This window comes from Phaseolus vulgaris, chromosome 5 (genome assembly GCF_051622355.1).
Source record: "Phaseolus vulgaris cultivar YP4 chromosome 5, ASM5162235v1, whole genome shotgun sequence".
NCBI lineage: Eukaryota > Viridiplantae > Streptophyta > Magnoliopsida > Fabales > Fabaceae > Phaseolus > Phaseolus vulgaris.
This window is the reverse complement of record NC_143502.1, coordinates 3,721,430-3,738,484: the sequence shown is the minus strand read 5'-3', so window position 1 is coordinate 3,738,484 and position 17,055 is coordinate 3,721,430. Positions and strand designations below refer to the sequence as shown.

General features: G+C 28.9%; 1 protein-coding gene across 2 annotated transcripts; it reads right to left on the bottom strand.

Moving 5' to 3' along the window:
• Positions 1 to 10,689: 10,689 nt before the first annotated feature.
• Positions 10,690 to 16,392, bottom strand: LOC137834880 (SWAP (Suppressor-of-White-APricot)/surp domain-containing protein / D111/G-patch domain-containing protein). Of its 2 annotated transcripts, none has more exons than XM_068643107.1 (9): positions 16,232 to 16,392; positions 14,595 to 15,034; positions 13,141 to 13,267; positions 12,940 to 13,046; positions 12,192 to 12,350; positions 11,799 to 11,933; positions 11,508 to 11,681; positions 11,198 to 11,376; positions 10,690 to 11,076 (listed from the first exon to the last, which is right to left on the bottom strand). In XM_068643107.1, exons 2-9 carry the CDS (start codon positions 14,995 to 14,997, stop codon positions 11,050 to 11,052), a joined length of 1,311 nt encoding a protein of 436 aa, XP_068499208.1. In that variant the 5' UTR covers positions 14,998 to 15,034; positions 16,232 to 16,392; the 3' UTR covers positions 10,690 to 11,049. The 2 variants fall into 2 exon arrangements, with proteins under 2 accessions (XP_068499208.1, XP_068499209.1); XM_068643108.2 differs by having other exon boundaries at positions 14,595 to 15,050; positions 16,232 to 16,353.
• Between the last annotated feature and the right edge of the window lie 663 nt (positions 16,393 to 17,055).

The following is a 17,055-nucleotide window of genomic DNA, read 5'->3' as shown; positions in this document are numbered from 1 at the left end:
TAGAATTATATATTTTTCCTATGAAGAAATTGGAATAATAAAAATTTATCATTAATGAAAAGAATTTCATTTGATGATTTCAAGTTAGTAGATAATATTTATGACTTAAAATATAAGTTGTTTCTAATTATACTTAAAGTGAAATAATCTATTAAATAGTTTAATTAAAAATAGTCTAATTAAAACTGTTTGATTTTAATTTATAAAATTTTAATTATACCAATTAGATCATTCATGAATAACAAATGTACAAATTTAGTCTTTAAGTTTGAAGTGAGTAAACTGATTCCATCAATATCATATCAATATATTCTACTCCACAAAATAATTTAAGTTACATAGTTTCAGTCATTAAAATTTTAAAAACTAAAGTTACTTACAATTATGTTACATAAAATATCCAATTGACACAAATAAAATAAAAAGTAACAAATTAAAATTAAACTATACCCTTGTACCCATGAGAGTGGTACGATTGATTACATGTCTCGATCTTTATTAATGGACTTATCGATATCATGGTCCACCTCAATGGGCCGATCGATACCTCAGACCCAGTTACATTTAATCAGAGTTAGTAAAACTAATCCGCAATTAAGAGTTAGGTAATGTATCTCTAAACTCTCTAATGTGGCACAATAAGGAAAGTCTACTAAAGATAATATAAATAACACATATTCTAAGATTCAGATATGTCATCATATATCGTGCTCTGACAACCGAGCATTGAATACCTTTACTGACCTAAGGCCGGAGTGCCTTCTGCAGGTATCATCCGAGTCGGTGTTACAAGAAGACCGAAAGGTGCGACGAGTAGAGAGGAGGAAGGAGCAAACAAGGAGGAAAGTTGGAGTACAGTACGACCGACCGATAAAGATAAAAGAAGAGTGATCTTAATAGTTCTCTAAGAACATTCTTAGAATATCTAATAAAAAAAAATACAATTAAGCTAAAATAATTTCTTACTCTATTAATATTATCTCTCAATTATGTAAAAAAATGTTTTTTTTTCTCCATCTGAAAGAGTTACGTAAAAGCCAGGGAATTATAGTTAATTAGTGGTCTTAGTTTGACTTAATTAACCTAACTCCATTTATTATTTTCTCGTGTTGCAAGGAACTATAAAAAGCTTAAATAAAATTTGAATGTCAACTCCTTCATGAAAAGACAAAATAATGGATAAGAACAGCTTTCCCTCGGAGAGGTGCAAAGAAAGACACAACATTTATTGTAGTTTCATCTCTTTGCCCTCGTAGAAAGCAACATGGATAAGAACCAACATTTTTTTTTAGTAAAACATGTGAATTTAGGGTTTAGATTGGAATAATATCAATGTCACCCTCAACTTGCTTAACCTTCCACATCTCAAATTGTAATAAGTTTTTAACTATTTCAACATATTACAATTTTAATATATAATAAAATACATCAATTTATTAAAAATTAAATATATATTTGTTATCTGTGTACTATAATCAAAATTGATTTTTATTTATAATCCAAATTTTAAACATCTTGAGTTTACCAACATAAATTATATTAAAATATTATAACACAGGTCAATAAATATAAAATATTTTAACATTTTAATACTTACTAAAAATTCGTTTATCACGTAAAAAAAATTGGTAATATTTATTTTAATAAATATTTTTACTACAAATATCCAAATCTAAATTTAAATTAAAAAAAAATATTATAAAATGAAAATATTTACACCAAGACAATGACATAGTTTTTTTTGAAGTATGTATTATTTCTTTCATACCTAGAACGTTTGTAAGTCAATGTCTTCCAATTTTTTGGGATAATGAAGAAGCAAAAAAATTTCATATTCATATTAATGAAACCAAACAAAGTAGCCAATGTGGTTTGAGTTTCCATGGCCGACGTGTGTTTGGTTGTTGCCACACAAACTTTCTAACTTTGGTCTCTTTCCAAGACTTTGACTTTCATTTCAACTCATCAATTTTATAAACCTACTTTGCCTATTTTTTCAAACAATTAACAAGTTTTGTAAGAAAAAATTGGTGAATTTTCACATGAAAATGTTCAATTGTCTTACTTTTACAACTTCACATTATTGCGTTTTATCACTCACAATGTCAAGTTTAAGATGTCTATATGATGTTTTAACTAAATTAAAATATGGCAACGAAATGAAGTACATAAAAGGTATTGCAATTTCATATGTCAAGAATTTTAAAACATAAAATCTATAAGTGAAAATTAAAATTAAAAAACAAGGTGTATAAACTATTATAATATTATTTAGATTGATTAATATAGTGTAGAAATTGATAAAATAACTTACCCATATTAATTAATCTAATGTAATTTTATATTAAATCTTATTACGAAGTGAATTTTAAAGTCTAACTCAACCCTATAAAGCTGGTTCATGGTTGAGGTTTGTGGGTGGCTTGATAAGCTCAAACACTCGAAATGATAGACTTGAAATGACTCTGATACCATATTACGATGTGGACTTTAAGCTTAACTCAAATCCATAAAATCGGCTCATGAGATACTATAATCTCTAGTCGATGTGAAATCTCCAACACAAATCTCAAATAAATGTTCAATATGCAATAGAAAACTAATTTATCCATTCAATATTAAATAAAACAAACTAAATTTATGCATTCAATAAATTAGTGTATAATTAATTATATTATTACACATAATCTTTATTTAACCTAAATAAACTCGTAAATTTTGAGATTTATAATTTGAAGTTTATGTTTTTTATAATTTTGGCAATATAAATACTAAAATATGAACTTCAAAAAAATAAAACAATTTAATTTGTCAAGGTGTCAGAAACTCACCAATGCATTCAATAATTTATACAAGAAATATGATCGAAATAAAATTTAAATAAGGGCATGTAATTAAAAGCAATAATGTAAAACAATCTTTAAAAATTTAGAACAACAAATACATCAACTTCAATTTTGAAGTGCAAGGTGTCGATGTGGTGACAATGGCAATAAGAAGACAACATCTAACCAACATTATTCACTAATATTAAATACTAAATTTTATATTTTATATTAAAAAAATTACTAAATAAAACTCAATTTTAAATAAAAATAATTATTTATTATATTGACTAAATTAGATAATATTTTAAAAATTAAAAAATTTATTAGTTTTTATTATTGATTAATAGTTTCTATTATTATATACTAATTTAAAAACTACTTATTAATAAAAATTAATTTAGATACAGTAAATTTTTTAATTTTTAAAATAGTATCTAATTTTAGTCAATATAATAATTAAATTTTTTTTAACTTAATTTTTATATAATGATTTTTTAATAGTATTAATTAAACATAATATAAGTTAACTTTAAATTTGATTTAATACATATTAACTTAAAATAATAAATATTAATTTAAAATAATAATTTAAAAAAAAAATCAAACATACCTACCTAGATTTTCAACTTTAAATTTTATAAATATATAAAAAAAGATCATTTCAAAACCACCCGTGACTTATGCTCTTAAATTTTTTTGGAAATGAAATTGCAAATGATTGCATTTGGGACATCAGAAAGCGTTTAGATACTCTCTCTTGACGGCCATCACGTGGTCAAAGAGTGTGAGCTCACACCAAATTTCTACATTCAACTTTCAATTTCTACCAATCATTAATCACCACGGTTATGGGATTTTCACTAATCATTTCACAGATTAAATTTTTTTTATTTTTTATTTTGCATGTAAATAAAGAATACATAACAACATATAATTTTTTCATTAAGGAATACTTTACAATAAAATACAAAATATTTTACCTTTTACGTAGTTTTTAATATTAAAATTATTTAAAATTTATCTTAACACAAATTTATTGGACCTATCAAATTATTTATTTTATCGTCAAAAGTATATAATCTTATGTATCTGTTGACAGCATATCAGAATAAGAAAATGTGTTACAGATCTAATATTAACTAAAAATAATAAAAATTAGTAATATATAAATTCACTTTTTAAATTAATTTTATAAAATTAAATTAAATTTAAAATTTATTTATTTAATAGATATAATTAAGATAAGACTCTGACACCTATGATCTGTCATTAACCATAACCTTCCAAATTAACATCTAATAAAAAAAACAGCAAAACATGTATTTGACGTTGTTCACACACGTTGTCGACATAAGAAAGTATGGAAAAAATGCAAAAAGGTTATGAAAGTGACAGGAAAACAGGAGAAGGAAAACAAAAACCTTTATGGTATTAAGATGGCTGATTCAGTAAGTAAGCAGTTTTGATACACAGAGATTCCTTGTTTTTTAAGTAGTGGTCACAATATATATTTATTTTTTGTATCATACCCATCAAATTAAATTAAAATATGATCAAATGCATTCAATTATTTCTCAAATTTTAATTTAAAAGTATCAGACTTGGTTATGTTTTTATTTTTAAACTTGGGATGAAGACGGGAGTGATTCTCTAAATTTCAAAAAAATATTTAAGTTTCTTAAATTTAAAAAGATGCGATTTTTATTTCACTAAAGACTGAAATCGATTTTGAAAAAAATTCTTTAAATTTGTAAGGATTTTTTTTCTCTAGTTTAAAAACAAAAACAAAAAACGGGTTCGTTCTAAATGTTAAAAACATAATGAAGTTAATGCGTAACTATAATGAAATCTAAAGACTCATGAAATGAAAGTATAACTATAATGAGAAAATAATTTATCCATAAAAAATATGCATGATACAAGAATAATAATAATTATTGTTATTATAATGCAAATAATAAAAAGCTATAATAGTATTTGCTTTAGAGTAAATATTTTATTCTATGGTTGAAAATTGATGATTTTTAAACTTTTATTATAATTTTTTATTTAAATTTAGAGCTTTGTCAGGGATTGGTAACCTTTTAGCTTACACATTTTGTGTTGTACTCATCTTTTTATGCTTGAAACAACTTTCAATTTGATAATCTTTTTTCTATACTGGCAACACCATATCCAACATACACATTTAGAAGAAAAAAATCGGTGGATGTATTATTATGTTAGAATAATCATAAGGATAAGTGAGTTAACAACTTTGTATCTTGTTGATGCTTTGGTGAATTCAAATGAATTTGTGTTTTGTGTATACACTACATCTTGTGTGTATTATAGTGAATCTTGTGTATTATAGCTCATTTTGGTAAAGTCTTCTTATATTTAAAAAATGTTGCATATGTTATCAAGATAGTACTATGTAGACTAGATGTTATGATGTTGATAGTTTGATGACTTGTAGGTAGATTGTCTTTTGTTTTATTAAACACTTAAGATAAAATCTTTAGTTCATCAAAATTAAATACTATTTTTTTATGATTAAAACATATGAGATGGACATGTTTTATTGAGATTGTATTAGAAGGTTAAAAGTGAAAACATTTGAAATCTCTTATGGCCTAAAACAAACATCAAAATAGTGGTATACAAAATTTTATGATGTTTTATTAAGTGAATGATTTTCTACCAGTGATGTTGGTAGATGTATGTACATTAAAATTGAAAATGATGGGGTTTTTTTTATTATAGGCTTATATGTTGATAACATGGTAATTTTTGGCAAATGAAATGATATAGTTTTATGAACAAAAATATTTTTGGGATCCGTATTTGAAATGATGAGCATGGTGAAACAAATTTAATTTTGGGAGTTAGAATCATAAGGAAGAAAACTAACATATTACTATCCCAAGAACAATATATTGGAAAAGTTCTTAGAAGTTGTGGCTGACTCTAAGCTAATGAACACATTTTACGATGTTAACTTTAGATTAAAGAAAAATAGAAAAAAAAAACTTATTTCTCAACCATAATATGCCAAAATTATTGGGAGCTTACTACATTTAATGAGCTTTATAGACATGATATTACTAGTAGGTAACCAAGTAAGTGCATTCAATTTCCTAGTCAAGATTATTAGATGTGCTTACAAGACTTATGCAATAGTTAATAGGTACCATGAATTATGACTTTGTATATAGTGAATTTTTCATTATACTAGAAGGCTGCAATGATGGTAACTAAATCATTAAATTGACATGTGAAAAAGGTTCTCATTGATTAAGGAAGCTTGACTGACATATTTTATTGGTCAATGTTTTTAAAGCTAATTCTCACTTCTTTTATACAAACATACCCAGACTCAATATTAGAGTTCATGAGGAAACGATTCCTCTCTAGAGAAAAAAAGTCAGTGCAACTCAAAGACGATTTCTCTCCAATTACAACAACATCCCTACTTACTAGAGTGTTATTTTCATGGGAGGAATCGGGAAAGGAAAAAGAAGAAACCATCAGGGATGTACCTAAAAAAATGGTGATGAACAATAACAAAAACTAGTAAATGCTTTTCCAAAAAGCCTTTGAAGGAAATTATGGAAGCCAGAAAGGTAGAATGATAAAAGATGTAATAAGAAAGAGTGATTTTTTTAATATAAAGCAACGAGAGAAAGTTCAAATGTGTTTTGAAATGTCACATCTTAGGAAAACATGTCAAAGAAATCGAAACATTAGTCACTTAAGTGACATAACGTCTCAAAAAGAGTAATAACTCATCATTAAGAATAAAAACCTCTCATTAAAGTATATTGAAAATCACATTGTTATGAGACACGTCATACTGAATACAATAATCGAAAGTCAACCCTATGAAAGGTCACAAAGCATCAATCTTTGAAACATGGTTGCGAGAATACAACCTCAAAAACTAATTACTCAAGTTGAAACTCAATCACTAAAACTCAATTCATCCGTCAAATTAGTTCACCTACACCTCATTTATTGATTTCGAGTTTGGGGGCTTATGTACGCACTAACTCCAAGATATTCAAAGATATATTTATAATTACACATTACAAAATAATTTTTGTTATCTAAACAACTCATATATATATATATATATATAATAACAATTTGTTATAATTGATTGAATGATAATGACACAGTAATCAAACATATCTCTTACTTATCTTAATTTTTTTTTTATATTTCAGACTAAGCCCAAAAGTTTATAAATACATATTGATTATTGGGTAGTACTCACTCAATTTTCTGAATCACTTTAATATTCATATATTTTATATTTTTTCTAACTGTTAAGGATCGAGCATCAGAAAATCTTCTACAAGTCAATTTCTCATGTGTCTTCATCAATAACACAATAATCGATCCTTAGAAATTCAAGCTCAACTTCTAAAAATTACTCTTTCTTGCTCATTTATGATAAATTCAAACTCAACTTCTAAAAATTACTCTTTCTTTTCTTGCTCATTTATGATAAGAACATATGTAATTGTTGCTAAATATTTTCAAGTCAAAGGTTATTAAAAAGAAACCTTTTGATGAATAAGCGTTTCTTATAGATAGTAAAAGTTATTACATTAAACAATATAAAACTACTTAATGATTCTTAAGGGATTAAAAAGGATAAAATGTAATTTATTTAATAAAATGATGATGATTAAAGTTAGGATGATCACATACTCATAAAGAACCATAGTAAAATGTTGCATTTATTTTGCACCTAAGATTACAACCTTTTTCACACCAAATATAATAAGATGGAAGATCCATGTTATTGTTTTTTATGACTTCACCTGATCCTATATTAGGTACAAAATCACAGCATGATTTAGATTGACCAAAACGACAAAACTTGTTGCCCTTTTGTTTATTTGCTCAGCTAAACTAATAAATTTCATTTTGCACCAATCACCAATTCAGCATTTAAAACTTGACAGCATGCACTGTTTCTCACTTTGGTCTCCAATAGAATGGATTCAAAGAAGATAAGATTAGGTTTGCAGATGAAAAGCATAATCATATATATATATATATATATATATATATATATATATATATATATATATATATATATATATATATTAGTTCTGAAATTCTAGAGGTTGCATGCCACAATAGAGTGGCACATTAATTATGAGACCAAAGAATATAAAAATGATTTTATTTTACTCCAAATGTGTGAGGTAAGCAGCACAAACACTTCTTTTGAGCTTTATAGCTGTAATCCATGTCAAAAAATAAATTAAAATTGAGCAAAAGTATAAATTGTTGTGTGTTGGCCAGCAGCATGCATGCAAGAAAAACTGAGATATTAGATAACAATTAACAAACTTAAATAAAAAAAAGTATCTCACCACCTTAATATAATATCTTAAAATAGTTTATGTGTTTTCCTCTCTTTTTATCTCTCTCTTGTTATCTTCTATCGTAAAAATTTAACTCATATTTGACTCTTTTTAACAATGAAATCCTATTTTAAATGTAAATATAAACAAAATAATAATAACTAATTTTATACTTATGAAGAATTATAGACTCTCTTTTTTTATTTTTATGCAATAAATATATATATATATATATATATATATATATTAATATAGACTCTATATTTTATACTTATATTTAAAATAATAATGTTGGGTGGAAAATATTACGTTGGGTGCATTCAAGGACCCGGATGAAGTTGGTTAATCTTTCTTCTTTTTATTAGCATTACTCTGTCTCTATTATTACCATAGTAACAGAATGATTTTTCTTGTATTTCAATATATTGATCAATTTTTATTCTTGTATATAAATCTGAAAGAGTAAATAATTAGTGATAGGTATTACAAGTTTGTTATCTTGTTATGTTTACCCATATTCGAGGGATTAAGGAACTGGTACAAATAGCCAAAATAATATTTTGGAGAGTACAAAGCCAATATTTTTGTTGGCAGTGAATTTGTTAGGAATGTGTGATGAGAACAATTTTATTATTCTTTCATAGAGCCTTTAACATGGTTTTCTTTTTCTTTAAGGTGTGAGAGTAAAATATATTGATCTATGAGATTTGTGCAATTGAATGAAATTCGAATTAATTAGAATTATTGTTTACATCTAATTTTTAAATATATTTTATTCTCATATCGATTTTGACTATTTCCAAAGATTATGAATTTTATTGAAGTTTGGAAAGTCTTGCTAAAAAAAAGTTAGATAGTGTTCCTAAAACATTCGAGCATCTAATGTTAGAAAAGTTGTTCTAAAAAGAAATCTTCGAATTCAGTTATCCTTTGTGAAGATGTTGAAGATTTTCTTAAGAAGAATTATGTTACTTTGAAGATTGGAAAACTTGGTTATGGAAGAACTAGATGCTCCCTCTGTTTAAAGTCATTAGATGGTCTTCCTGAAGTGTTCACTACTATATTCTTCATTCTAGGAAAGGAAGATATTGATTTGGTAATTTTATTACATTTTTAGTAAGCAATAACCAAAACCAATTTAATCTTATGCGAGAAGGTTCTCTCAAATTATGCAATAAAAATCTATATGCAAAATGTATCAAAAACAAAGTAAATGTCCTTTGAATATATTATTCACATAAATCTTTTGCAATATCATTTGCAGCAGCGGTAAGCTAAAACATTACCTTTGCAAGAGAAGTGAGAATGAGATCTAATAATGATTGAAAAATAAAATATTAAGAGTTCAATTCTTTTCTATAATTTGGATTTCTTGGTTAATTCTCATTTTTATTTAAATATAATTTTTTATTCTAATAAAAATATATTCTTTAAATATGTATTTTTTTTATAAAAACACTTTTTATTTTAAAACACGAGTCACCTTATGTAATATTTTTAAAATTTATCTATTTGGGTAAAATTAGGTTAGAATTGCATTTAGGTTAAAATTGCATTAGTTTAATAAAAATCCAAACTTTGAGCATTCGAATTTGAACTGTATAATTGGACATTTTCTTTGGCATGTCGGCTATAAGTTTGAGTGGAGTCTATTATTGATCCCATATAAGTTTGAGTGGAGTCTATTATTGATCACATTCACATTTTGGAATTGAATTAGACAATTTAGACTGTCATGTCACTGCTATGACTTTACTCTGAGTCTTGTGTCTGCTTCACCAATATGAAGTGATAAGAACAGACTCAACCATGCAGATAAGATAGGAATTTTACTACTCAAAGTTAGGGATATGGCGTGTTTTTAATTTGCTTCTCTCTTTGTTTCCGTTTGAGTGTAACTTCATATATGAAAACGTGTTCAAATGCTTTTAACGTGGTTTTGTAGGTCCCCATGGAAAATTATCAGTTGTAGCTCTCACAACTTTAGCAATTGAACGTGTCTAAACATGTAATGATGGTGGTTGACTTATCTTCTTCTAGGCATTGTTTCTGGCAGAACATCTGATCTCAGTTCTTCTGTTATTTGACATTTCAGTTTTTCAAAACGATACATCTTAATCTGCAGATTATCTAGTCTGTTGAAATGGGATGAGCTATCAGAATACCTTTGGTTCTAAAACATTGTGTAAACATTTTTTTTCCGGAATAATCAGGCACAACTTCGACATTTTATGAATCCAAAGTGAATAAAGAAATGTAGACCTCTAATATATAAGTACTTTAAAATATAAATATATATTCATGAGGAAAAAACTGATAAACAAAACTGTGAAATTTAACCATTTCAGAAAAACAAAATTGATATTTTTTATGTTTAAGTTGAAATTTGAGAAAGGGAAACTGGTTTTGATAGCCTGTTGCAGCTTCTCCCAAAATGCCTCTAAAAAAGGTTGTTTCTTCTTGCTTGCAAATTTGTTAAAACATCTTAAATCATGAAATGACAACAAAAAGAAGTTTACTCATTTAAGATATCATAACACAATAATCAATATCCAACCAAGACACGGGTTAGGCTTCCGAGAAATCACAATCTTATCCCCCACAATATCCCTGTACCACTTCAAAATAAACTAGCAATAAAAAAACATGCTCCAAATCTCAGAAAAGTGAAAAATATCAAGAACCCATTATTGACGGATAAAAATGTGATAGTAACAAACATTAAACACTTTCTCCTCTTTTCTCCCCAAGTCCTACAAGCAGTGCAGCACACAATAACAAAACCCCAAAATATCAACACACAAATTCATCCAACACTGAAAGCTGTTTCCTGAAGACTTGCAGATCCACTGTTAAGTTCAGTAATAAGCCTTTCGAGGATTGTTCTGTAAAAATAAACCATTTAAACATGAAAACAAGGCTTGTCATAGCAAAATACCATGATGGTGACCAAGTAACTGAAATTCCAATAGGAAAAATTAAAAAGAGGTTCCAAGCATTATATACCAGAGGATTGGGTCTGTAACGGTAACCAAGCATCATCCGCTTCTTGTACTGCTCGTATATGTCATCCTCAGAACTCACCTCCCCAGGCTCCTGAGCACCAACCCCCAAGTTATTCTTCTTAACATTACCTGCCATGATAGGATCTGAAATACCCTTCCTGGTTCCGCCCAGACCCTCACCTGAGAATCAATGATTGTCAGAACAAGGAACGATATTGTAAATTTAATAAAATATTAATAATAATGTAATTTCAATCAACTCTCAAAAGAACTGTGTTACTCATATAAGACTGGGAAAAAGCACAAAGCACCTTCTTTCCAACCCATTTTTGACAGGAGCCTGTGGCCTACATTATCAGCCTGAATCTTAGACCTCTCTACATGCTCCTTTGCAGCTTTCTGTGCTGCAGCATCATTACAGCTAGCCAGGAACTTCTCAAGTTCTTCTGGAGGAATGAAATCACCCATGTGATGGCCTTTTTTGCCTGGTAACATGTCACCCAAAAGAAAGGAATCAATAGATTCACAAGAAACGCACAAAAATAACAGTCTAACTAAATGAATATTCTGATCAAGAAAATCCAGTAACAATCAATTTTAACCTTGAAGAGAAGCAGGAGGGGGCATCTCATCTTTTGAATACTTAGGTTGTTTATACTTGTCTTCCCGTGCAGCTTTCTTCATGTAGAACTCCATTAGTGCCAAAGAATCAGCATTTGATGAACCACTGGGCTCTTCTGCAGAAGAAATACACAAAGGAAACAGCAAAAATAATAGGTTACACACCAAGTCCATGAGAAGTGTAATAACAAATAATAGTTAATGCGTAGTTCAGATATCTTTAAACACTTTCAGGAGTAAATGAAATGCAATGGAGCAAAATTATGACTTCCTTTGAAGACACATTAAACTTTATCAAATTGACAGAGAAACAGAGATCAAGCAGACAGAAACTATGAAAACAATAAAAGAATACAGATTAATATGACAATTACCACTGATTCCTACTGAATATGCTTGAATTGAAGATCCAGAAGCTCTTGGATTGTCAGCACTATCATATAAAGCAGATGCAGGAATTTGGTAGGATGTATGCTGCTGAGATGATCTTTGATGGCCACTAGTCTGTTTGGAAGATGAAGTGCTTGTACCCCCTGAATAAAACCATCACAATAAAACCATCACATGCAAACCATATACAAGAGGTAGATGAGAAAGCATATTCCACATATCAGAGAGGTCAAAACATATCAAATATGCAGGCTAGTGGATGAACTAAGCGACATTACTAGGAGAAATATCACATATACTGTTACCGCTTCAAACATCTATCATGTGTAGTTAAAACGCAAATCAATATCAACATACACACTCCACAAAACAATTGCAGTTCTCAGACTTAACAGTTACCAGGTGACATCCATAGAATTTTAAAATATAATCTTTAAGACATCATCTCAAACATAAATAAGATCAATCAAATTATCCACATAAAGCAACTACTAAAGCACATAAAGAACTTGGTTTAAAATCATGAAAATATATTGAAATACTATTAACAATGATCCTTAACCAAAACTTGGAAATTAAATGCATGAAAACTTTAAATGAACAAAACTAGGAGCTTTTTATAAAAAAAAAATCCTAGTAAAAAAGCAGCTAAAATTATGGATATATATTGAAACGAAATACATTGTCATTGTAAATTGGTCTAAAAATATGAAAATATATTGAAATACTAACCATTGCGAGGCACCTGTGATTCCCTTGACTGCGCAAGAGCCTTTTCTTCTTGAGCAAGCTGATATTCATAGTACTTGTATTCAGCACATCTCTCATCAAATAAAAATCTGCAAGTAAAAAAATGCACCACATATAATCATAAATTATAACGGATAAATAAAGGATTAATAAACAAGGACTAGAAATTTACTTCATACTTACTTGAAAGGTGTATCCCCGGGATTCTTTTGCCTCGTAACATCCTCAAATTGCCTTCCATTTTTTGCCACAAAACTTGCTAGTTTGTCAGCAACTTTCTTCACTGTAGGATCACTTGGGGAAGGAGGTGCTGCATATCACTTATAAAACTGATTAATACCGAGAGCATGAACAAGGGAATGCAAATTAGTCTTGTAGCAGGCCTGCCAATACACCATTTCTTGATAGGTACTTGGGGAATAAGCTGCATTCATGAGACAAAAATATTCAAGACACTTTCTCCTCTTTGCTGCATGCCACTTTAATGAGCAAAGAAGGTATACACGGAGAGGACTGCTTCAACAATGAAACCGCAGGTAATGTAGAGGGTGACTATTTTCGAGTGAAGAAAAAAGGGGGGGAAACTGTAATTGCAACTGTATGACTGGCATTTTCTTTCAACTAAAATATCTGCAGGGAACGCTCAGAAATGCTAAAGACTGACCAAACAATGGGTTTAAACCCTTCTTAGTCTTCCATTACTTCAGTTGTGCGACCCAAAGGATGAGTACAAATGAAACAAGCAAGTTCCTATTTCAATGCTGTTACATTACACTGATGTCCCCCTTTCTACCATTCCAAAGCAAACAGATTAAGGGTCTGTTATTTATGCTTTAAAAAATTGATTTTAAAAATGTATATTAAATAGTTATTTTGTCTTTTATAAAGTTTATTAAGTGCAAAAAATTGTATTTTCTGGTTAAAAAATTATATAACCATTTTTTTTTAATAAGCTACACAGCACAACTTTCAAAAAAAGTAAAAAAATCAGACACTTTCAAGATTGAGTTGGAACAGTAACAGAACTGTCAACAACCAACACTCCTTATGGCACAGGCAAAGGCTCGTAATGTCTTTCTGTATCTAATGTCCCCTCCCACAGGCATTAGGGCCAGACACATGAACAATGCAAAGGCTTCCCCTTACCATGTGCTGAAATTGAACTTTTACTCAGAATTGGCAAGGACTGATCTCTTGATCACCCAGTTAGAGATTCTGATACTACATCAAAGACCAGCAAGCCCAAAAGCACAAAGATGCTAGGGAAAGCCTCATGAATAGATTTTGTATCTAATAGAAAGGTTACGATGATATATAAAGTTGGATAGAGAACAAAATAACAATAAATGTAGGGAAAAGAAAAGAAAATCAGAAGCCAGGTTAGTATTAGTTAAGATATATCGAAAATAATATTTATCTTCACAACAAGATACACGTGGAAGGCCTTCAGCACACATTAATGAACTTAAAAATGTAATAAGTGAATCTTAATGATAAAATAGCAAGACATATAATATAAAGGCATGGAATATGGATCACATACTATTTGATCATTCTGACTTTAAAACTGCAAAAAGTAGGAATACCAATCATGAGCCAACTATTTGCAGAAACTAGAAAGTTTAAGAAGTAATTACCAACATCAAGTTGTCTTGATGATTGGTCAATGCCATCCTGGCCTAACTTTTGTCGTTTTAGTGGTGCATCATTTGAAATATACCCAGCTTCTGTTTCTTCTTCATCTTCATCGGAACTCAGCTTAACAGGGGGTGGTACCAGCTTTGACTTTTGTTTTAAACTGAAAGCTAGTTTGCCACCAGAAGCACCCTGGGATGTTTTCCGTGTATCATTAACCTTCAAGTCCACAGATGTTTTGGTAATGGAGGGATTGGGAGACAAAGACCCTGAAATAACCTTAATTGGTTTAGAATCCTCAAATTTGACATTCTTCCCTTTCTCCTGCTCTTGTTGAAGTTGCTTGAACCTCTCCATGAAAGAACCATCATTGACGAAGAGGCTAGGTGGTACCCCCTTATCCATTAGCTAACAGCCAAACAATGCAGTTTACAGCAATCCACTGTCGGACAAGCAAGCTTTAAAGCCTTTTAGATGATGCAGTTGACTTTTAAATCTGACTTTTTATTTTATTTTATACATAAATACATGGTATAATTTAAGTACATGTTTGGTTCAAGTTATTTAAGAAAACAATTTCTCTTTTTTAGCAGCTTCCGATGAGAGCTTTATACAAATAAGTCCTTTTTTTGTCATGAAAGAGCTGTAGCCAAACATGGTATAAATCTAAATATGTGATGAATTATAAATTCAATGTCAAACCTGATATCATCAACAATAAGCACAACCATAAATTACTCAAAACAAGGTAAACAAGCCCATAGAAGAGTGACCATTTGAAGATGCAGATTGTGAAACAAATGTGACAGATTCTACTGAACTATAACAATATATTACATCAATCTACAGATAAACCAAAGAGGGGACCCTTCCAATGAAAAAGGTTTGGTCATAAGAGGCAAGACTTCATAACCAAGAAACAGTACCAAACCATAAATTTTAATTTGTTCATCAGACTAAACTGGCACAAAAGGAGAATCATATGAAAGAGTGAGCCAGGCAAATTTTTAACCATATTTTAAGAATGGATGACTGAGATTAAAATTAATAAAAACGGCTTTGACGATTCATATACAATTGCATGGCCAATACTTACTCTTCTCATCTCATACACGCTCACTATATATGATAGCTTCTCCCTTACATGTTAGTTCATATTTTTCTCAGAGCTTTCAGCATTTAACCAAGGTGACAAAAATAGGAGACAACATATGAATCCCTACAACACACGCCAACTACGACTTTGCCACCATATACGATCCACAGCAACATACAACAACCTAAGTCTTGCATAACAGTTTCAGGGAAAAAAAAACAACAAAAAGAAACACAAGGGCTATCTATTACATGTGAAAGACAAAAACCACGGATTGATATCATGGTATCGAGGGATCGATTTGATTGAAAACATTCACCAAAATGAAAAAAAAAAAAAACCACCGAATCAAAAACTCAACAACACAACACTGTATAACAGAATTGATTCACATGAGATTATCCCAAAAGGCAAACCCTAATTATGAGTTAAATTACAAGAACATCCGAAATCCCTTTAAATCGAACCGCATCCATTGAAGATAAAAAAAAACAATTGAGAGAGAAAACCCTAGATTGGAAGCAGAAACAAAAGAAGACTGACCAAACGATGTTGTTGTGTGTTGAGTTTGATGCAAATCGGAAAAGGCTGAACTTTTCACCCCAAATGTTGTACAAACCTAGCGAAATCGATAGCTGTTTCGTGTCTCCTTCCGTTTATATATTAAAAAGTACAGAAGACCAGTGACAAAATTAAATATTTGTAAATTTTAATAATAATCAATCATTATTATCTCTTTATTAATATCTTTAGAGGATAATTTCAAATCTTAAAAATTAAAAATATAATATATTTTTTTAAATTGAGGGTATATTCATAAAATTAATTTAAATTTTAAATATAATAATTTAATATATAAATTATTAAATAGGTAACAAAATATTACTACTTTTAATTTTTTTAATTTAATAATATATTACCTCTTTTAATTTTTTAAGATTAATTATTATTTTAAAAATAGAGAATTTAAATTAATATAGGTAGTTCACTACAAATAACCTATGTAACACAGACACTGACCATGAATACTGATATGACTCGAATACGTAAATACTTGTTTATACTTCACAATAGTAATTTCCCTAGTTCAACTTGATTAGTTGGTTAGGAACTCAATGTAGTATACACTATCACATGAATCCACACAAAAATACTAAGTAATTTTTCTTCCCTTAAAATTTTACATAGACTTGACATTATGCATAATGTTTTCTATGTGCAAGATTTCAGTCAAATCTAAAAGTCACATCTTAAATATATTAAACGGATCTTTCAATATCGTGTGGGAACCACTGAGATGTTAGTTTCATATTAGAATGAAATTGCAACACAATTTATCCTGAAGATCATATTGAAAGAAAAAGCAC